The sequence below is a fragment of the Anopheles gambiae genome, chromosome 3 (genome assembly GCF_943734735.2).
Source record: "Anopheles gambiae chromosome 3, idAnoGambNW_F1_1, whole genome shotgun sequence".
Classification (NCBI taxonomy): Eukaryota; Metazoa; Arthropoda; class Insecta; order Diptera; family Culicidae; genus Anopheles; species Anopheles gambiae.
In genome coordinates this window covers 45141459-45163693 of record NC_064602.1, presented here as the reverse complement: position 1 = coordinate 45163693, position 22235 = coordinate 45141459, and the positions used below count along the sequence as shown (strand labels likewise).

Below are 22235 nucleotides of genomic sequence, written 5' to 3'. Positions count from 1 at the left end.
TGTTGTATCCCGTTTATATTTGAGATTGGTATAATAATGTATTTATGGTTTTCAACCTATTTTTAAATCGTTCCCATGATTTTATGGTAATATAATGATTCAAAAATGTTTGGAAAATGCTCAATTAGTCATGGGACGAATCCAACGAATATTTAATAATATATCAAATAATTGAGAAACAAACACCTAATGATGAAAAAACTCTGTTTCCAATACGCTGGTTGATGGAAAAGTTACTAAAAAAAATCAAACCTATAATCCCATTGAAGGGTTTCATTAGTTTCTTGCGTAACTACATCATAAGAAAAACATTAAATATTATGAGCTCTCAATTTTTGTGATATAATTTATAACATTTAAGACAACACAACATTAGGTGGAGGACGCATTGGGTCGTGCAGAGCTATTTAAGGACATGCCTGACCTTTACTAACATTGGGGCCCTTCACGATTCTAGTCAGTTTTTTGTATGGAATTTGACAGTTGGAGGCTGAAATCATGTAAACTCTCCATACAAAACCACACAAAAAACTAGCCCGCAATTTTCAGTCTAGATTATTCTAGCCTCAAAGCTAGAATTAGATTCGAGTCCCTGCTCAAAAACACGGTGTTGTTTATATTTATCCCAAGGGGCATTAAAGAGATCAGGTGATGCAATATAGAATCAAAGTGTATGTAGTCCAGGTGGTCTCATAGCATTTTTTTTATAATCCATTTTGAACATCACAGACAACATCACATTTTTGACAGAACGAGTGAAAACTTTTGCTCAAACTAGCTTTCTGGAGGCTTGACGAATACTCAAAACACTCTTAAAATCTTTATTCAGTAGCAGAAGCGATAAAAATCAGCCTTATAAATTCATACACCTTGGGATAAGCCCACCTATATATTATACCTACTTAGAAATCTGCTCGAAAACTGCTATACAATGCAAACAGCTGACAGGCTGAAATTTCAGCCTAAGAACTTACAACGGAAAGGGCCCCATTGCTGGTTACATGAGACATCATTCGGCATCAGTCATCACTACTTTAACCTAAAGAAAGAAAATAAATTAAAAGTCTGGTCGTTATTTTTTTTTACACATTACCCAGTTTTCATTGTATTTTACTTCCATCATTGGTGAAAGGTAAACCGTAACTAACTCTACCTGTCCGTACTGGAAAGTCTTTCTGATAAAAATACTAATAAATGGCGCTGACGGCGGTACGCTATTAATAACGCTTGACAACAACTCTCCGAAGCCTTCTCACTTATACATGTACAAAACTTAAGTCTAGTAAAGTCACTGGTAATTTGATTGGTCTGCGATACAGTGTAATAAACGAAGGATGCTGAATTGTTGATGTATTGCGTTTTTTTTTTTTTTTTGAAACACCCCGGGTTTACCGATGGCATGAAGAAAAGTACGGTAAAAGTTGGGCAGCAAAACGAAATACTGTTGTAATGAAATTATTTGCTTTTACTATGCCGCTTTCGTCGCTAATATGGCTTCAATAGAAGCGGATACAAACAGCTTAGGATTAAACGTTTTGCCATTTTCAACAACAAAAAAACACAAAATGAAACCACATTGTCACAAAAGAAAAGTAAACAATACACAAAAAAGAGGATAGAAAATAATAACTTTGCTCCGATGCTTCATAGCCTTAAAAGGTATACAAGGCACCGGTTACAATTTCGGTGTGAAAGGAAAAAAAAAACAACACCGATAAAAGTTAGGACGGTTTAATCTCGTGCTCGATTATGATGTCTCCATCGGATGATGTTGACCAGCGACAGCGACTTGTTGGTGTCCATCTTCGAGTTTTTCAATCTTCTTCGTGTGTTCGTTAACGATTTCATCTGGGAAAATGAGCACATTGTTCTGCTACACTTTGCTATGCTCACTCATTCTGCCACACGGTATAAGTACATCGAATGTAGTACCATAAAGATTGCGTGGTTAACCATATCTGAAAGCAAGAAGTACCTTTCTTCCTAACGTTTTTTAACATATCATTTTACTTATACGCAACTTATACGTAGCGCAATAGGGAAGCGCTTTGCAATACTCTTAAGATAATGTATTTTTTTATAGCAAAATACGCAAACGTTGGCACTTAAGGAAGTCTCTAACAGAGAAGGGAAAGGAATATCTTACAACTAACAATAACATTACCTCATAAGGGCTTACATCAAGGAAATAGTGCAAAATAAACGGTACAGTGGTAATATCCATTTGATGCAGAAACTGTTCCATCCATCTACGAGTTATTTCGAATCGTGAAACAGCATTACCATGGTAAGGATGCGTAGGACTATACATTACCGAACCTTATACTGCGAATCGCTACTGTACGGTGCTCTACTGGATCTCGGTGTGTTTAATTTCTAGCATTGCTAGGCCTGTTCTGTTTCATCAAAAGAAAAACTTGCTTCTTCTAGCTTTGTTGAGCTAGAAAGATCTACTTTAAATAATTATTACACTATACGCTTAGCACTAACACTACAATTATCCAACCTTATTGTCAACATTGCTCAAAATCCTTTCAAGCCAGCTTAAGTACCTCGATAACGTTCTTCGAATGTTAAATGAGCGTGACGTGCGTTAGCTACTCGTTCTGTGTTTCCCGGGTTTTTCATTCTCAGGTCTAGGAAGTTGCAGCAATTTACTCTGTCAAGAAGGTAAGCTCTGTACAGATCGCGTCGATGATCAAATGTTGACCGCGGAGGCGGTGGGTGGTGAAGGCACTGTGGCACCGGTAGGCCCAGTGCCAGGCGGTACGGGAGCAATCGTCTTTACCAGCTCCATATACTGGAACGGTACGTGCAGACTGATGCCGTTATGTTCCACGATTAAATGGCCGCGTCGGTGGGAAGCTCCGGTCACTGTGACAGCTTCGCCTTTGCGCAGCTGCTCACCAAGCCCGACTGCGGCCGGATCCTCGGGGAAGTTCATCTTCATGATGCGTGTTTGCGGGTAGCCGAGCTTGGAGTTTCCAGTCACGGTGTAGGAACGAGACGGTGGCACTGGTGGTGGTCGTTCCTGTAGTGTAAATAACGATGTAATTTGATGAGAACTGATGACAGGAAGGTTTGCAGTGGATATTTAACCCAAAATCAACTCACCAAATCCAACCCAAACAATGTGCAAGTCTGTGCGATAATCTTTGAGTCGCACTTTTCGTTCGGATCCGGTGGCGGAGTGCCAGCGATCGGTTGCGGCCGCGGTCTCGTTGCTGTACCTGTATTGTTTGCATTGGAATGTGTGACATTTCCCGTTCGAGCACCTGTAATGAAAATGCATTTATTAGACCAACACTGTGCAACATTGCACTCAAATGTAAAGCATTCGCTTACCTGATGTCTTGTTGATCGATAGCAGTGCTCCACCCATCAGATGGATATCGTGGGTACGTCTTATCGTACCGAGCCGCTTGCGCAGATTCCAACCACGCCACGTCGCTTGAATTAAGGTGGCACTCTTCATGCGCACCTCCGTACGCAATCGTTCCAGGTGCTGACGGATGCCTTCACTTAAGAAGATGTGCCGTTTGCCTGGGGCCCACGACAGCGTTACGGAACCGTCCAGCTCGGGTGGGTTTTCAAGTGCGAAATCCAGAATCACCTTGCAATCCTCCAGAGCTTTCTCTTCACAACGACGCAGCAACCGGAATGGAGCTAGCATCCGGTACCGTGCGGTAAACTGTTTGAAGCGCATTCTATGAGGGAACCCACTCGCCATCAGGTTGACCGTTTCCAGCACCTGCAAAGCACGAATCTGCCGAACAACAGCCCCTCGGTCAAACATACCGCCCTTTTCGGCCGTATTGCTGCGAATGCAACGAACGAAATGTGGCCTTGCATGCACCAACGTCCGCAGCAGATTGTCCAAACGGGTGTGGAAGTCTTGCGTCAGCGTCGATACTGGTTCGTCCCCGTTCAGCAGATCTGTGTGTGAGGTCGGTGCAATGCGGAAACTTAGGCCCCGCGGTCCACTCTCCTGAGCGTATAATGCTTTCAGCTCCGTTCCGAAAAGGTGTGTCGCGAAACCAAAGTTACACGTGTGCTTATAAAACACAGACACCAGATCATCCGGTACCACGTCCCTGTTGGTGTCGAGAAAGTCGGTGGTATCGTACTCGACGCGTCCCGCAAAGTGTCTGATGGCAAATAGGCGAGGATCGTACGGCTCGAGGGCACGCTGCTCCAGGCGGGCGGAGTTGCGATGCTGAACCTTAATTTTGGCAACATAGCTTTCCGCGGTACCGCGCACCGAACACTCAGCATCGAGCATGCTCAACAGACCGGTACGCAACGACGAGATGAGGTCAATGCAGGGAACGTTGTCCACGTAGTCTACCTCCGTGTCGCAGATGATGCCCTCCTCGCGGCACGATTCAACGGAACTCTTAAAGATATGGGTGTTGTAAAAATGCTGCATCGTCTCGGCGCATAGATTTATGCACAAGTGCTCTAGCTGGGCCGGTCGTGGTTCCTCGAAACCAAACATGTCCAAAATACCTGCAAGATGATACGAAGAGATAAAGACAAACAAAACAGAATGATTAAAAAGATGCATGCAACAAACAATAAGAATAAATGAGAGTAAACTTTAACGGCTGTTTTCAAATTCAAACAAAACTGGCTGCGTTCTTTTATGCATGTGAGCTGGCTGCGTATGTGCAAAACTGGCTGTATCTTCTTGAGAGAAGCACAAAACACTCAGTAGATGGCGCCACTATACAAGTAGCTATTTTTAAATTTGATGTGGCTATCGCTCCCACCATCTCGCAGTGATGGGAAAAGAGCATGTGTGTCTCTTTTTCTCTCATTTTTCATGTGTTTGTAAGGAACACATGAAAAGAATCAATGGTTTTAACTGGAAATAGCCGATTACCTACATTGTTACAATACTATCGCCCATTCTTACCAATAAATCCATCTGTTGCATGCCGAACAGCATTGTTTAAGGCTGCCATTGACTTCGAACCCGCGTTTCCGCCAATCGTAGACGCATGCTGGCTTGCCACTTCTGCTTGATTGTGTACTGATTCGTTGCTGTCGGAGCTAAGCGTACCTAACGTTGAGCCGAGACTAAACAAAACAAAATACAACACATTTTGTTTATTAAAATACCGAATTGCGATAAAAAGAAGTATTATTGTAATGGAAATTTTGGGTTACACAAAATATTCATTTACTTTACCCATTCACACATACCGTTTCAAACTGTTTGCTCTACGAACAATAGTTGCTACTGTTCGACAGTAGAGTGCCTTTGCTAAGCAATCGCGTGTCATGTTCGACATGTTGGCATCGCACACCGACTTGATAAGCTGACCGCGGGCATTGTGCGTGCGTGTGGTTAACCCACGAAATAGTTGTGCTGGTGGTACACCTAGCAAGTTGGCCACGGCATTCAGTTCTGTTTCTCCAACAACTTCTACCTCGAGGCCCTGTAATATGAATGATATATGAAAGAAATAAATAATAAGAACTTAGTTTAATATAGCTTTACTTTAGTGAAACTGCACTTTAATCTTTCTTGAGATATATGTGGCAAAGGAGTGAAAAGCTATACTAGAAATGAATGGGAATACATGAAAGAAACATATATTTTGCTTATGTTTAATTTTATAAGAAAATATTTGAAGCAATCGTTATTTTAATCAGACTCGTGTAATTATCTTGCATATACGCAAACTTTTTGTATGCGCATAATCAGCCGTAAATTACCCATAACTTATTGTACATCACATAACAACGATTGCCTACTAAATCAAAAACACCACACAACAACATTTATTCCAACCAATCTCAATAAGGCAGAATCGAGAATACAGTATCTTACCGTTCTTGCAGTGAGCGAGAACGCTAACATGTTGCTATGGTTGCGTCTCGCTAACGCTCCGCCATTCTCTCTTCAAATCCGTTCGTTTGCTTTCTAATCTTGCTACGTACCTGTCCGTCCACAAACTGCACATTTCCGAGAAGCAGAACCGCCGCTAGGACACGCACAACATCGAGGAAGGGTATACCGAGAATACCGAGACACGCTTTCCACGCCTGAAAGCGTGCCGCATCCTCCTGCTCATCTTGCCGGATATCGCCGTGCTGCAGATAGCGCAAGTTTGCCGGTGAATAGCCTTCCAGGTTGAGCCTGGCACATTCGTCAGCATTCAGTCCGGCCAGCATTTGGTAGAAGATGTGGTAATTTTTCTCGTTTGGCAATGGGCGAATGACGCGCGTTTGATCTAGGAAGTAGCAATGAATCTTGGTCCTGTACAGTGCGCCGTCTGTCACTTGTACTTCGATAAATTGTCCCTGATTGAATAGAAACATAAAATATAAAATATTATTGTAGTTGTATAGAATACATTTTTGACAATTGTCAACCACTTGAGCTTGTTTTAAAAGAAATAATTAATTCCATGTTAACTATTTCCAATAGTGAACCGTTAAGTGTAAGTGTAAGCGGATTCATTTACGCTTCGCACCAAATACTTACAATTCTACTCGATTCCGAGTTGGTCGTGGTTTTGGCAGACCCGAGCGAGCGAAGCACAGTGAAGGCCGCCGCCAGATGTTTGAACGCGTCAGTTTCGGGCCCGCCGCCTGCCACCGCGAATAACTGTCTCAGTAGTAACATCGAACAGTGCGTCTTTCCCGAACCGGAAGTACCTTTAGCGAAGAAACGGTGGATGGAGAAGATTAAATCGTGAATGGATCACACGCGTATTAGGACCCTTCAGCCCCTTGTGCTAATGAGCCCCGTGCTTTTCTAGCTCACAAACATGGTGTTGAGAGAAAGTCGCACCTCGATGTCAGCATTTTGTGAGAGTGTGCGTAGTTTTGAACAGGAAACTTAAATGGAATTTGGGGATTTATCAGCAGCCCTGTGGCAGTTTGTGCCCTGTCGTCACTTACCAGAAAGAATAATCGCCTGCGGGTAGCCCGTTTCCGCTTGCTGGCGCACGGCCTCTTGAACGATTTTTCGCAATTGGGGAGCAAGAGGAACGGAGCGGGTAGAGGACAGGGTCAGTGGGTTACCGACATCGTGGTAGGGATTGACGGAGAGCAGTATCGGTCCAACATTGGTCTGTAAGAAGCGATATAATGGATGTATAATAAATATAAAACATACGTGAATGACAAGATTTTTTTTTATAATATCACTGACAATATTGATGGGCATTATATTAAGGTATTATATTTGAAATTATGTTAATAAAAAGCTGCAAACACATCGTATTTGTTTAGCATAAATAAAGATTATTGGAAACCAAAACCTCCAATACAGCCAACAGAAAACGGACAATCTACTGATCGATTGCAGGCCGTGCGGATCGGTACGACGGTGTATAACGAACGTCTGAATTGCACGTGTGAATTTGCGCTCGCTGATTCAAACACTCTCTTTACTACTAGCCTTGTTCAGTGTGCATGTCACGAGAACTGTCAGCTTGTTTTATCTATCCATTTTTTATGCTTCCATCGTTTGCTACCACAACGATTAGTGAGCGGAATATTATGCAACTCCCACCGCTTGAGTCGTTTCGGTTTTTTTCAATAGGACTTGCTCTAACGCTGTCTAATGTTATGCATGTTTTTCCTTTCGCACAGGGAGTGAAGGTTAGTCAGTCAAACATAATCTGGTTTGCAAGTAAACTGCGCGTTTGTAAGTAAAGCTTCATGTCTGCTACTTTGGAGCCTTTGATCGGCGAGTATGTAAATTAACACAGTTAAAATTAGCTTTTTAGATATTTATTGTCTATTTAAATTGTCTTCTTTCTTGAAATAATCTCCATTTAATCATATGTAGCACAATCATCACTCTAATAGTCATACGCGTTGGATCAAAGATTGCTGATTCCCATCGCATCACTTTGCCCCGATTGGTTTAAAGAATGATTTTTAGTGATAATCAAAAGTTAGAAGAATAAACCAGAAACGATCATCAGTTATAACGGTTGTGAGTCTACCAATCGCTTTAGATCTACATCCAACAGTCATTCTTTTTGTACTGTACCACACTTCACTCGAATTCTTGGCTACGTACAACTGGCCGCCTGCTTACTCAAAGCAGCCCCCCCAACATGTGAGGATTAATCGATCTACCCCGATCCGGAGCCAAACGTCGCAGATGCCGATGTACGAAGATCGATTGTGATTTATGTACACCCCGCTCAGCCTTTTGGAGTAGAAAGTTGGCTGTTGATGCTGAGGGCGACGTCTCGCGACGGCTCAAGTAGGTCGACTGCCAGGAGGTGATTGGTTATCGGTATCTTTGGGGGGCCACCATCTGTGAGGAAGTTGACGTTGAGCCGCTAAAGAATGTCCCCTCAGCGGGAAAGGTTGATGTCAAGCGATTGGGAAATGCATTGCTTTAGCACAGTACCGTACAGAGTCGGCAAAGAATGCCCATTCCCTTTGGCTCGAATGATGATGTACCTTTACGTAAACGTGTGTGTGTATTTACGTTAAGGTACGGACCCATGAACGGACGCACGGAGGTCGCCGACATTAGACAGGGCGCGCGATGCAAGCTAATCGCACGGTTCATCCAACCGAATGAACGCGAATTTCAAAGTAGCGAAAGAAACAGCAATCAAAGTGGCAACAAAAAGCTCCCAGAAAATCGATTTCTGCTCAGTGGCGCGCGATCGTGGATCGTGGATGTGCGCATCTGTGTTCCGTAGCGAAACGCGCAAAACCACTTAAACGATGATTCCCACCTTCGTATGATTATTTTTAATCTTCATTTCATACGCTCTCCTCCTCCCCATCCCGAACCGACCCATCCTGGCCCTCTTCCCTAATGATCCGTGAGCGCGGCTCGTTTCGTTGCGTTTAATTGGAATGAGCCAGAACTTCTTCCTCCGCTTCTTGTCCGGATCTTCAAGCGCGATCAACGCACGGTGTGTTGGTGGTGGTCGCAACCTCTCAAAATGGCAGCCTCAAGGGGTAATGGAAGCGAGCTCCATGCCGGAGCCAAGGGACCGTCTGTGCCGACGTGTTCGTGTGTGAGCAATGTGAAGTGGTGTTCCTGCATCACCGTTAGAAGAGCTGTACCTATCTGCTGGCCGTACATACAGTTCTGCCTCCTGTCGAGCGGAATCAGCCCAATAGCGTTGGTAGTGAGCAACACAGTTAGTGCGGAAAAAAGAAAACAAAACATATTGCAAACGCGAAATGCAAAAGCAAAACAACATGCATAGCTTAGCGCTTTTTATGATTACTTATGGTTCGGATTTACGGCCAAACCGGATAGGCGTCGAGCGGAAGAAGAAGGCCGCCGGTAAGCAGCCCCATGTGTTTGTGGGGCCGGCGGCTACCTTTTAGCAAATGAAATGAATATAAAAATGAACTAAAAACAAAACCAATGCCCAAGCGAAGACACGCAACGAGTGAGCCCCGACACACAGCACGAACACTAAACGACGCTGCACGGACCACACCAGCACACAGGCGACCGGTTCCGTCGAGCAGCCCGAACAGCCAGCCAGCAAGGGCAGCTTTGCAACGGAAATGCCGCGGATCGCTGGAATACCTTCGCGAATGGCGTTGGGTGTTGATTGTTTTATTTTCATGTTTTTATTTTTTGCTCGTTCCTTTGCTTTCGCGAGCTTCTTCGCGGATCTATCCAATGGGGTTGGATTGAAAATTTATGGAATTATTCCGCTTATGCTATGCTATCTAGTCTAATTGGGGGAGCCATTAGTGGTTTAACAAGAATGTAATAGATGCAGGAGTAGCATTGGACGGGAATATGTTTACGAATTTCTCTAGCATAATTTAAATGTTTAATGCAGCATATGGGAAACGTAGTTAGACCAGCATTGGGTTGTTTTCTAGCTGATTATCGATGAAAACCGATCGTTTTTTTTTTCAATTTAAATCATCCTCCAACTAGAAGCATATGTTGTTTAAAACGTTCACTGACCACAATCCCTCCTCCTTCTTATTAAACTCTTCACTTTCCAATGTGCCCAATTCGGACGTTGTTTGATTCACTTTTCATTTATCCATGCTCGGCATGATCAAAGCCAATCACCGATCACCAACGAGCGAATGTGACCGGAAAGACTCACTTTCCTTTCCCTCTGGAGCTACAATGGACATCACAATGGGTGATTGCAATTTTCCCCAAACACACACACACACACACACACACAAGCAGGCGCACACACATGATCCGTGGACCTGTGATCCGAAAATTGACCGACACATCCATCAATCGGGCTAGACCGAAGGACGGTGCCAGCATTATTGTTCACATCGAGAGGCACATTCAAGATCGTAACCGTTTTTGTGTAGCGATTGGCGCGATTTCGAAACCAAATTGATGTGAACCAGTTTGCGGAAGTATTGCAATTTTGGTTTTTCTTTCACTCGCCTAGCATCATATACATCGTGGATGGATAAATTTCTCCCCACTCGTGTCCAGCCACATACTTCCCGAATACGTGAGAAATGGAAAATGTACACAATGCACAGGTAAACGATCATCACCATTGAAGAAAAGCGACTGCAAGTGTACGGAGGAAGATCACCAAACGAACCAACATTAGGCCCAAAATGGTTAGGCGCCTTGACGAAAGAAAGGCAAAGACCTAGATTCGACCGTGTACGCGTGCTGCTGCGAAGCACCAGTTAAAACCGTTCATTACGGCTAATTCTTTAATCAAGACCACGTGAAACAACAAACACCAACGCTCAAAAACAAAAGGAGAGGCATTTAGGAGGCAAAAAAGTGAATTTGTGTGCTCAATTTACATTTCCCCCTTGCTTAATTTTCTACGCCCAGTAGCAAGTGCCAGCTGAACGGGGAATTTCGCCACAATTTCGGACTTCTAGAAACACACGATCATGCGTTCACTCCATGCAGCATCTCGCACCATCAAGCCACACCCAGCCTGACCCTGACATGCTTTGGCAATTGTTTTTTAATGTTTGATTGTTTAATTACTTTTCTTGATTGTGCACATACGCGGGGCAATACTGGGGAAACAGTGAAAGGAAAATGGAAAACAAAAGTAAACGCGGTGGTATGGGCTGGGTGCGTTGGGACCGAGAACTGCAGCGAAACAAAGCGCGTGCAAAACCAGGTCAGCTGTTTTTGGTGGTGCTTGGGTAGAGTTTTATTTTCACTACTTTTAGGTTTCTTTGGGTCATACTCACTTATTAACCCACACGTGTTGCCAGCTAATGTGGCTGGTGTTATTGAGCTGTTTCTGCTTTTAATTACTCTTCAAGCTAGAGATTGGCGAAGCGAAAGTGGTTCAGTGAAGGTGAATACATTTTAGTGGCGATTTGCATTGCCTGAGCTGCTGGGTGTGAGACTAACGTGAGTCAAGTGTGGGCGAAAATAATAAGTCTTGTATTATGTGCTTGAGCTTGCATCAACCAATGTTTAAAAAAGTTTTCCTAGACTGATTGTGCTAAGTCTCCACCAGTAAACACCAAAGATGACAAGAAGCGAAACACTGTGAATACTTACGAAATATTTCCCATCGTTGAAGCGGTTGTGCAACGTACGCATGACGGCGTCCTCCGTAAGCGGGCCAGGCAGATGTATCAGATCGTCCATCTCGTTCCTTCCCGAGCTCTCCTGCCGCTCGCGCAAGTGTACCGTGGTGGGTCCCGTACCGGTCAACAGTGTGCCGGATCCGCATCCACTGGGAGACACGATCGTACCGAGTCCGCCACTGCCAGCATGTCCTCCCACGTTGTACTGTATCGAGTTCGAGCCACCGAAACCCATCGCCGTACGCCTTGGAAGCGTTCCACCGCATGGTACTGTGTCTGGGTGAGGGTAGAGGGACAAGATATATTAAATTAAAACTCGTTCAAGCAGCGATAGATAGCTCTAGCATCAAATAAATACTCCGATTACAATGTTTCTTTTAAGCTCACAAAATTCACAGTTCGTCTAGATTCTCCGGGCCAAAACATCACCGCGTTATGTTACTGTGTTTTACACTACTTCTTTTATTTGGCGTAACGTCCTACGCGAACATGCCGGCGGTTTATACAGGCTGTTGCGACAAACGCATCGGTGGCTAGCTGGGTCACCGTAACTAGAACGACTAGACTACGACAGGTGGCGCTAACAGTACGACGTATACAGTTCTCGGAAGGATCGTGGCGATTTAGCATCCGTGAAGCTGGATAATCCGTGGTGATCGTGGTGCCGTCGTCCGAAAGCCGTTGACCCCATTCGTACGCTAAAGCCGCTAAGAAACCAGTGAATTTTTTAACACTTGTAAATTGCGAAATAAACGGTGTTTAAGAAAACTAGTGAACGCGAGTTTTGTGCGAATCCTTTCGGTAGAATCGACGGTTACTTGACGTAACATTTTAAAAAATTCATTTTCTCGCTAATTGGATTATTCGCTTATTTCGTTACCGAATAAACCCACATGCTACGTGACGAAATGGTGGGTGAAATGAAAAGTACCAGCGCGTGTGGTACATGCGGTGAAAAGGCGATGGTAGATGTGGTAAAATGTAGTGACTGCGGCCAAGCGTTCCACTTTGATTGTGTCGAGGAAGACGAGACGGTTCTAGACCGGGAGTGGTACTGTGAACCTTGCTGCAACAAAGATTTTCCGCCGGCTGAAGAACCGCGAGATGTTGAACCAGAGCATCGCGAGGTAGATCCTCCACTCGCCAACCCTTCGACCAGCCGTATTCCGCAACCTACTGTGGAAAGACGGGAGGTTTATCCTCCGTTAGTAGACCAACAACGTACCACAGAGAAAAAAGACCGTGCAGTTTGCCTTGAATCTACTGCTCCGTTGACTACCGGCCTACGTCGCCGGTCTTCGTTTGCTAGTGCGCCTGTCGCGCCGTCAACGAGCCGTGACTCGAAACAGCGCCATCTTATAAAGGAAAGTAGTGACACCATCACGGAAGAGATGGCTCAGCTGTTTCGACGCCTCATGGCAGCCGAGACTCCCGTGGTAAGAAAACGCGATCGTGAACCGCCAAGCGTGCCGCACACTCTGGAAGAGAAGCTAAACGAGGTGGTTAAGAACATCACAGCGCTTCTCCACCCCGGGGAACGAGCCAATAGTTCCCCTCGTCTCAGCTCTACGGCGTATTCAGATGAGATATACGAGCTGAGCCAAAGTCAGGTGTCTGCACGCCACGTGGTAAAAAGTGAGCTGCCTCAATTCTCGGGTGAATACGAAGACTGGTTAACTTTCATTTCAACCTACGAGGATACAACGCAGATGTGCGGGTTCTCTCCCAGAGAAAACATAATCCGGTTGAAGCAAGCCTTGAAAGGAAAAGCGCTGAAGGCGGTGCAATGCCGCTTGAGACGCGCCGAAGATCTTCCAGAAGCCATCGAGACACTCAGGGAAACGTTTGGAAGACCGGAAATGGTCATAGATTCCCTTCTCGACCAGATCCGCCATTCACGACCGCCGAAGGAAGATCGCCTCGATAGCATTGTAGATTTTGCCCTGTCCGTAGAAGAAATCTGCGCCACCGTCAGGAACAGCGACGTCGAACGACGCTACGACGGACCGGTGCTACAAGAGTTAGTGGGATTGCTTCCCCCCTCAATGAAACTAGATTGGGGAAAGCACTGTTTAACGTTAAAACACAAATCTCTGGAAGAGTTTGGGAAATATATGCGGATGATTAAGAATGCCTGCCTACATGTCATCGCTCCAGTGCGTAATGAACGTCAACGCAATCCTCGACACGTCAACGTACACGCTGCAACAGAAAAGATAACGAATTCCGACCAACCTGAATCATCTACATACATAAGGTGTGCCTGCGATAACCACTGCAACAGCCTTATGAATTGTGACGAATACCGACACATGTCGGTCACGCAGCGGTGGAACCTTATTCGAACCAGACGACTGTGCAGGAGCTGCTTGAAATCTCATCGAAGTGAGTGTCACGAGTCGCGTCCCTGTGGAGTTGACGGTTGCCAGTTTCGACATCATGCATCTCTACATCAAACCGGTTCCACAAGTAACTCAGGCAAGTATCGTAGCAATTTTCACTCGACCGATAACCTAAACTTTTTGCTGAGATACATTCCAGTAACGCTGTACGGACGAGGAAAGGTCGTGGAAACGCTTGCATGCCTGGACGAAGGCTCATCAGTTACCCTGATGGAACAAGGCCTACTACAGGAACTAGGCCTAAATGGATCCCCACAACCACTCTGCCTCTCATGGACCGGGGGTCAACAACGTGAAGAAAATGACTCGGTGACTTTAGCCATAGATGTATCCGGTACAGCACAACATGCACCACGTTTCGAGATGGCTTCAGTAAGAACGGTACGAAGCCTAGGTCTCCCGGGTCAACGTGTAATGATGGAGTCATTATCGTCCAAGTATCGCCACTTACGAGGTCTTCCTATAAGCTCATATAGTGATACAGCTCCTAAGCTACTCATAGGGATCGACAATTATCGTCTGACACGACCTTTGAAGGCCATAGAAGGAGAACCCTTTGAACCAGTCGCCACCAAAACACGCTTAGGATGGGTTGTGTCTGGACACTGCGCTCAATTTCAGGGCGATGGATGGAAAGTAACATTAGCGACGCATAACGCGAGACTTTGCGTTTGTTCTAACCTAGAAGCAAGATTAGATGCCGTTCTTAAAGGAAGCTTCGACTTGGACAAATCTAACGGTACACCACCACTACCAAAGGCAACGAAAAGAGCGCTGGACTTGCTGAGAGAACAAACCAAGTTTGTAGAAGGAAGATTCGAAGTAGGGCTCTTATGGAAACGAGAAAATATGTCCTTGCCAAATAATCGCTCAATGGCCCTACGCCGCCTCGATTGCCTTGAGAAACGCCTGATTCGAGAACCAGAGCTAAGAGTAGCCATGAATGCAGTGATCAGCGAACACATCAAGAAAGGCTACGTACAAGAACTTCCTAAAACCGAGAAAAGTATGATGTCGGCAAGAACTTGGTACCTGCCAGTATTTCCTGTCGCCAGAGCCAACAAGCCCGATAAAATCAGAGTAGTGTGGGATGCTGCAGCAGAATTCCGTGGAGCATCTCTAAACTCTATGCTTCTTACCGGTCCTGACCTCCTGACACCACTCATCGTCGTACTACGCAGATTTCGAGAGTACAAGATAGCTGTCGCTGCCGACATTTCCGAGATGTATCATCAAGTACGCGTCAGTCCCAACGATCATGATAGTCAGAGATTTTTATGGAGGTGGAACAAGGATGAAACCGAACCGAAGGAATACGTAATGAAACGAATGACATTCGGCGCCGCTTGCTCACCTAGTTGTGCTCAATTTGTAAAAAACTTGAACGCTGAACGGTTTCAAGAAAGGCTTCCGATTGCAGCACGTTGTATCAAGGAAGACCACTACGTAGACGACATGCTGACGAGCCAAGAGGAGATATGTGATGCGATTAAGCTTGCCAAAGACGTCTTATACGTCCACGAACAAGGAGGTTTCCCGCTGCACAACTGGATATCAAACTGTGAAGAAGTACGTCGAGCAATTGGTACTACGTCTAGCGAACAACAGAAAAATCTCAACCTTGAACCGACTGTGACCACTCAGAAGGTCCTCGGTATGTGGTGGGATGCAGAACTAGATGTCTTTCGCTTCAAAATCCCTCCGCGTAATGAAGACTTATTGCTGGGAACCACTATTCCAACCAAGCGTCAGATCCTAAGTATGCTAATGTCTATATACGATCCTTTAGGACTAATTGCTGGCCACCTCTTTTTCTTAAAGGTAACATTGCAAGAGACCTGGAGGATGAATGTTGGATGGGACGACGAGGTTCCCCAATCCATCTATGAGATGTGGAGTCAATGGCTTGCACATATTCCAACCCTCCAAAGCATTTCGATACCACGCTGCTATCGCAAATCTGTGACCATAACTGAATGCAAAATACAACTGCACGTATTCGTCGACGCTGGTAAGGACGGCTATACTGCTGTCGCATACTTCCGGTTTGAGACCAACGACCACGTTGAGGTCGCACTAATAGGAGGAAAGACACGCGTCGCTCCATTGAAGTATATTTCAGTACCTAGGTTAGAGCTTCAAGCAGCTGTTCTTGGGCTTCGATTAGCGAAATCGATTTGCGAATCGCATCGAGAAAAGGTTCAACAACAATTCTTCTGGACAGATTCGAGGGACGTTGTATGCTGGCTTAATGCTGATCACAGGCGTTATAGTACCTTTGTAGCACACAGAGTTGGTGAAATCCTCGAGCATAGTTCAGCCGAAGACTGGAACTGGATACCAACCAAAACAAATGTTGCCGACGAAGGCACGAAGTGGTCAAAGATGGACAAACATCTCACAACCAGCGCATGGTTTACAGGACCGTTATTCCTGCAAAACAAAAAAGAAAACTGGCACTTGGAAGACCCAAAAGAAATGACAACAACTGAAGAAATACGCTACAACGTTTGTAGTCACGCTCAGGTAGAACCCCTCATCGAATTCAGTCGTTTCAGTCGCTGGAGGCGACTGCTACGAGCGATAGCATATGTTTGGCGATTCATCAGGAACGCTCGATCACCGACTAATAAACAGACGGGAACCCTCACGACGGCAGAATTGGAACTTGCTGAACGAACTATAATCTTGCAGACACAGCAGTCCGTATTTCCAGAAGAACGACGCCTTCTAAAGAAGATTGAATGCGAGTCCAACACTCTTAAATACCTTCCTAAAAGCAGCCAACTGTATAAGCTAAGCCCTCAACTCGATACGCACGGCATCTTACGAGTTAAAGGAAGAATAGATGCTTGCGAATATGTCGGATACGAAACCAAGCAACCGATAATACTCCCGAAGTCCGGACATGTAACCGAGTTGATTGTTGATTATTACCATCGAAAGTATAGACACGCCAATCACCAAACCGTCATGAACGAAGTGCGACAACGTTTTAATATTCCTTCTCTACGCTCCGTATGTCATAGAGTGAGACAGAACTGCTGTTTTTGCAAAGTCAGAGAGTCTATGCCATCAGTGCCACCTATGGGGAACTTACCTGCAGCCAGATTATCTCCCTTTATCAGGCCATTCACATTCACGGGCATTGACCACTTCGGACCATTCATCGTAACGAACGGACGGCGGACCGAAAAACGTTGGGGCGTGCTATTTACCTGCATGACCGTTAGAGCGGTACACCTTGAAGTAGCATTTTCCTTGTCAACAAGCTCGTGTATAATCGCCATAAGAAACTTCATCTCTCGCCGTGGAACGCCAAGAGAAATGTACTGCGATCAAGGAACCAATTTCATAGGTGCAAATCGAGAATTATCCGAAGCCTTGAAAGGAGTAAACATGCAACAGATGATAGAAGAACTAGACGTTCCGCACACTCAGTGGAAGTTTAATCCACCAGCAGCTCCTCACTTCGGAGGCACATGGGAACGGCTCATACGCTCCATAAAAAAAACGCTTCAGAATATTCAAATAAGGAAACACCCGACAGATGAGATACTGAACGGCTGGCTCATCGAAGTCGAAGGCATAATAAACTCTAGACCGCTTATCGAGGTTCCGGTTAGACTAGACGAAGACAGCCCACTGACACCCAACCATTTTTTACTAGGTTCATCGGGGGGAGCAAAACCACTTTCAACGTTTGACGACGGTCCGGCAGCGTTAAGGAATACGTGGCAAGCTTGTCAACACTATACGAATGAATTTTGGAAACGATGGGTAGCGAGCTATTTACCATTACTTGTAAAGCGAGTCAAATGGTTTAATCCAAGCAAACCACTACAATACGGTGATGTTGTATTGATAAGCGATGAGCTAGTTCCTCGTGGTTGCTGGCCGATGGGCCGAGTGGTGGAGACAATACCCTCAAGAAATGGCGAGATTAGACGAGCTAGGATAAAAACCACGTCTGGAAAAATTTTGGAACGACCGACCGTCAAGCTAGTAGTTATAGCTTCACCAGAAGATGAAAGGTTAGTGGACCAGCTACCCACCAACAAAGAGTGTATCCAACGTAGTGGACACACCGAGGGGGAGTGTTGCGACAAACGCATCGGTGGCTAGCTGGGTCACCGTAACTAGAACGACTAGACTACGACAGGTGGCGCTAACAGTACGACGTATACAGTTCTCGGAAGGATCGTGGCGATTTAGCATCCGTGAAGCTGGATAATCCGTGGTGATCGTGGTGCCGTCGTCCGAAAGCCGTTGACCCCATTCGTACGCTAAAGCCGCTAAGAAACCAGTGAATTTTTTAACACTTGTAAATTGCGAAATAAACGGTGTTTAAGAAAACTAGTGAACGCGAGTTTTGTGCGAATCCTTTCGGTAGAATCGACGGTTACTTGACGTAACACAGGCTTTCAACACTTAAATCATTACCACACACAGCAGGATAATCAAATCATTGCTACGGGGAGAAGATCCATTCTAGGTATGAACCCATGACGAGCATGTTATTAAGTCGTACGAGTTAACGACTGTACCACGGGACCGCCCCTTTACTAATCATTCCCCATTAAGCACCTCGGTTAAAACCGATTCATAAATGGAACTGCAGGTGAAATTGAACCAATCAGGTTGGGCTTACTCGTTCCACGGCATAGTCCCGCCACTGGCTTAACGGTGTCAACTAATGCTGTACGATTTGTTACTTTAATAGCTCACGCTTGGTCTGTCCTTTTTTCCACAGGCAAAGGAACCGAGATTAACTATAGCGTTGAAAATGGTTGTAACTTTCGCCTCCAATACTTACACACGCAGCGGTTGGGTGGCGCATAAATTACTAAATATTCAAATGAGCCTTCGACGGTTAGCATAAATGATTAAGCCTGCACAGCGGCAGGTTTGATTTGCAGTATACAGAATGCTCATCTTAATTTTCAGCTTGAATCCATCTTCATACCATTTTTTTATCATTCGTATAGAAACCGTATAGAAAGATATTTTTTAGAAATTATGTATTTGAAAGAAATTACAAAGATTTCCAGCCACTTCACCAAACTCGATCGAATCTGGCGGTAAAAAATCACATAAAGTCGTTGTTTCCTTTGATGCTTTTAGAACATTTAATCATATTATACGAATTATTGCACAGCACACGTTTGCAATAAATTAATGCAACCGTTGTGCGAGGCGTAGGCAACTAACGTTCCTCTTCGATCGAGTTTGGGAAAGTGGTTGATCATATAAATAGGAACAAGTGTGACTTCGTGAAGTCGTGAAAGGATCTTTTAATTGTAGTTATAATCTATTTTTCTATTTGAATATTTCGTTTATCTGGTAGCTTATTGTCATATTGTTGTCATAAAATATAACTCAATGAAATTTGAATTATTTTTAAAATTATATCAATTTGAAAGCAAAAGTATCATGTAAACCGAATTGTAGGTACACAATAATTAGGGTCTTACATTTTTTGATAAACTATTTGTAAGTATTTTTAAATAGTTACAAAACCTTGTTTGAATACGATTAACAAAAAACAATCAACAATTTCCATTACACTGTATTGCTTCTTTCTTCATAATTCTATGAATGCGATCTTTAGGTAAAAACAACGAACGTTAAACAAGCGAAAAACAAATTACCTCACGTTGCGTTGTCTTATTTTTGCAGTACTCTTTCCTCATCCTGCTGCGTACTGATTTATGTTTCTTCAATAAAACAAATTATATGCTTGATAATGCAAACAACATGCGCACCTACCATGGTGATGGTGCATCGGTGGCATTCCTTGTTATTATTACCGATCACCAACAAGCACCGCACAAAAAGGCGAAATCCTTGCGTTCTTTCACCGTTCCGCTGCACGGCCGTGAACGAAAGTAAAATGAAGCATAATCAAGCCTCGCATCGGCGGGTACGGCGGAAAATAGGGACTCGTAGGCGAAGCAGACAGTGCGCGCTCCACTCTCCCACCGACTGACATTATGCAACGATGAGTTTTGCTCGTCACATCAGACACTGCCAAGTCGTTTAAGACTACGCCGGCTGGACACAGACACAGAACGGACCGTGCGATTTGCACGGACACGAGCAAATTATTATGCCGCTCAGGTTGGACGGCTGATGGATGATCGCGTACGCGGTTCGCAAGCGAAATAAAGTTTACCGAATGATATCCCAGCCAGGCACACGCGTGTTCAGGGTCGTTTGAGGATACACAAAAAGATTCCTGTTCTAAAGTTCCGTGGCCATTGCCGTAGACATGCGGTCGGTTTTGACCAGCTTTGTACTTGAACGGGAGATATAAGATCAAAAGTGGATTGAACAATTCTTTGAGTCATATAATATGAAAAAATTAGTAAGCCTTGAATGGGAGACACTATTTTCACTGTAAACAACAATCACGATTGATAGAATAGGTCATGCTTTCCTCAATCCAAATTAGATTGGAATTAGTTTATTACTTAATGTAAGTTTTTTATTTAAGTTTTATCAGGTCTACGTTTATCAAAGTGGGCAAAACTTCATTACGACAATAAAAACTAACATTATAAAGCTGAATAAATTTTCAACATTTCTTCATCTGAGCACAAAACCATGGACTCTGTTCAACCAGCTGGTGAAAGAAAAGAACAACTATTGCTGGTCGTTTTCGGTTAGTACTCACCTCCATGCAGTAGCGCGCCGGCACTGGTGTTGTGATGTGGCAAGGGGTACGGGATTGAGGTATTTCGTGGTGAAACGATTGGCAAGACGTTGACATTCGGCTGCGAGGCGTTCAGATTGTTGCCCGCCTGGTTTGACGGTATGCACTGGGCTGCACTCGTAACTAGCATGTGGTTCTGTTGATAGACACGGAATGACCATATGGAACAAACGTAAGTCAACGAGCATGAAACAGAGTTTGTTCCCTTTCAGTAACCCTTAGGGCCAACATGAAGGTGATAAATCAATGGAAAGCCATTTGGCAGCACCCGGTTTCGGTTGGAGGTGGGTTTCCTTTCTGTTGTGCTTACTTACCTTAGCATTATTGGTAGCGTTATTGGTAGAGTTGTTGGTGCTGTTATTGTTATTGCTGTTGTTGTTGTTGTTGTTGTTGGTGCAACTATTGGCAAGATGTGGCAGCACGTTGATCCCGTTGGCGCCGACCGTGGACGTCATTAGACCGTTGGTCGCATGTGTCGCCAGCCCGGTCGCACCGTGTGTTCCGTGGTTCGATCCAGCGTTGTTAGTATTTGGTCCAGATGCTGGCGATACTACAGTACCACCGCCGACGGGTACACCGCCTCCATTGGGTCCTGCTCCCGGTGGTTGGCCACCGGTGTGTAGTCGATTCCTCAGCGTCACTAGCTCGGAGCTGAGGCTTTTCAGTCTTTGCTGCAGGTGAACGGCTTCGTTCGAAGAAGATGCATCTGTAATGAAATGTACATTTTTATTAGATTCAATCTGTAGTGCTCGTTAATTTGGAACTTGCTGTTTTGTTTCTACTTGATCTACGGAGTACTTAATACTGCTTTAAAAAAGAATGTACTTTATAGTAGGTTCTGTGTCAGTTGCAAGGATAATATGGGGAGGGTCGCTTTTTCAAACACTCGCTTGTTGGAAAACTACTTTTAAACGAAACAAAACCCAGAAAAAACGAATTATCTTTCTTTATATCCCATTCGGGAAGAAATAATTGCCTTCAGTGCGTGTGGGTTTGTCCAGGTTTGTCAATATTCCATGCACTGGATCCGGTATCATTGCGTGTACTCGCCGCTTCTCTGCCATACTCTCCACTGACCGATTCATTGGCCGCTTACACTTATAAACACACAAACACGCACGCAAGCGTAATGACGCCCTGTACAGATAGAACGCCCCTTCACTGATCCAGATGCACGCAACCATCATCGGGACATGCTACCCAGCGCAAAGCCGTACGCTTGGCCAACCGATTTCATTCACTACCCTGGGCGGCGTACATGCGTGCCAATATAATGGCGCCGGTTCTGCAGCTTTGCAGATATCGGCTTCCTATTATATCCACGCACAAGGCATACGGAATTGGAGTGAATGAACAAAACGAGAGCGCTGAACACAGACAGCTTTATGATCGACCAATCGAAAGGATTGATCTTTAATCTTATTATATCATTAAAATTCTCAACCAACACCACGTTGCTTATGTTGAACTTATGTGCAGCTGAGAAATCTCAATGATATATGGGTAGCCTCGATTGCTTGACACCGCCTGGAATGTACCAACACGGAGAGCCCAACGTGCGGATGAGAAAAGAAATGCTGCTCTAATTGAGAAGATCTTCC

At 44.7% G+C, this 22235-nt stretch overlaps 1 protein-coding gene across 4 annotated transcripts in view; it reads right to left on the bottom strand.

The window, feature by feature from the left end:
* Window positions 1-1072: 1072 nt before the first annotated feature.
* The window catches only part of LOC1279348 (unconventional myosin-Ia), a 77217-nt gene continuing 56054 nt past the window's right edge, over window positions 1073-22235 (bottom strand). For all 4 annotated transcript variants that reach the window (XM_061656486.1, XM_061656487.1, XM_061656488.1 and 1 more), the window contains 11 exons: window positions 20949-21340; window positions 20596-20770; window positions 11489-11793; window positions 6916-7087; window positions 6497-6669; window positions 5950-6312; window positions 5209-5444; window positions 4919-5082; window positions 3346-4509; window positions 3115-3275; window positions 1073-3031 (listed from right to left, as the gene is read on the bottom strand). In XM_061656486.1, coding sequence (XP_061512470.1) covers window positions 2699-3031; window positions 3115-3275; window positions 3346-4509; window positions 4919-5082; window positions 5209-5444; window positions 5950-6312; window positions 6497-6669; window positions 6916-7087; window positions 11489-11793; window positions 20596-20770; window positions 20949-21340 — 3638 coding nt within the window. In that variant the 3' untranslated portion in view covers window positions 1073-2698. The remainder of the gene's footprint in view (window positions 3032-3114; window positions 3276-3345; window positions 4510-4918; window positions 5083-5208; window positions 5445-5949; window positions 6313-6496; window positions 6670-6915; window positions 7088-11488; window positions 11794-20595; window positions 20771-20948; window positions 21341-22235) is intronic.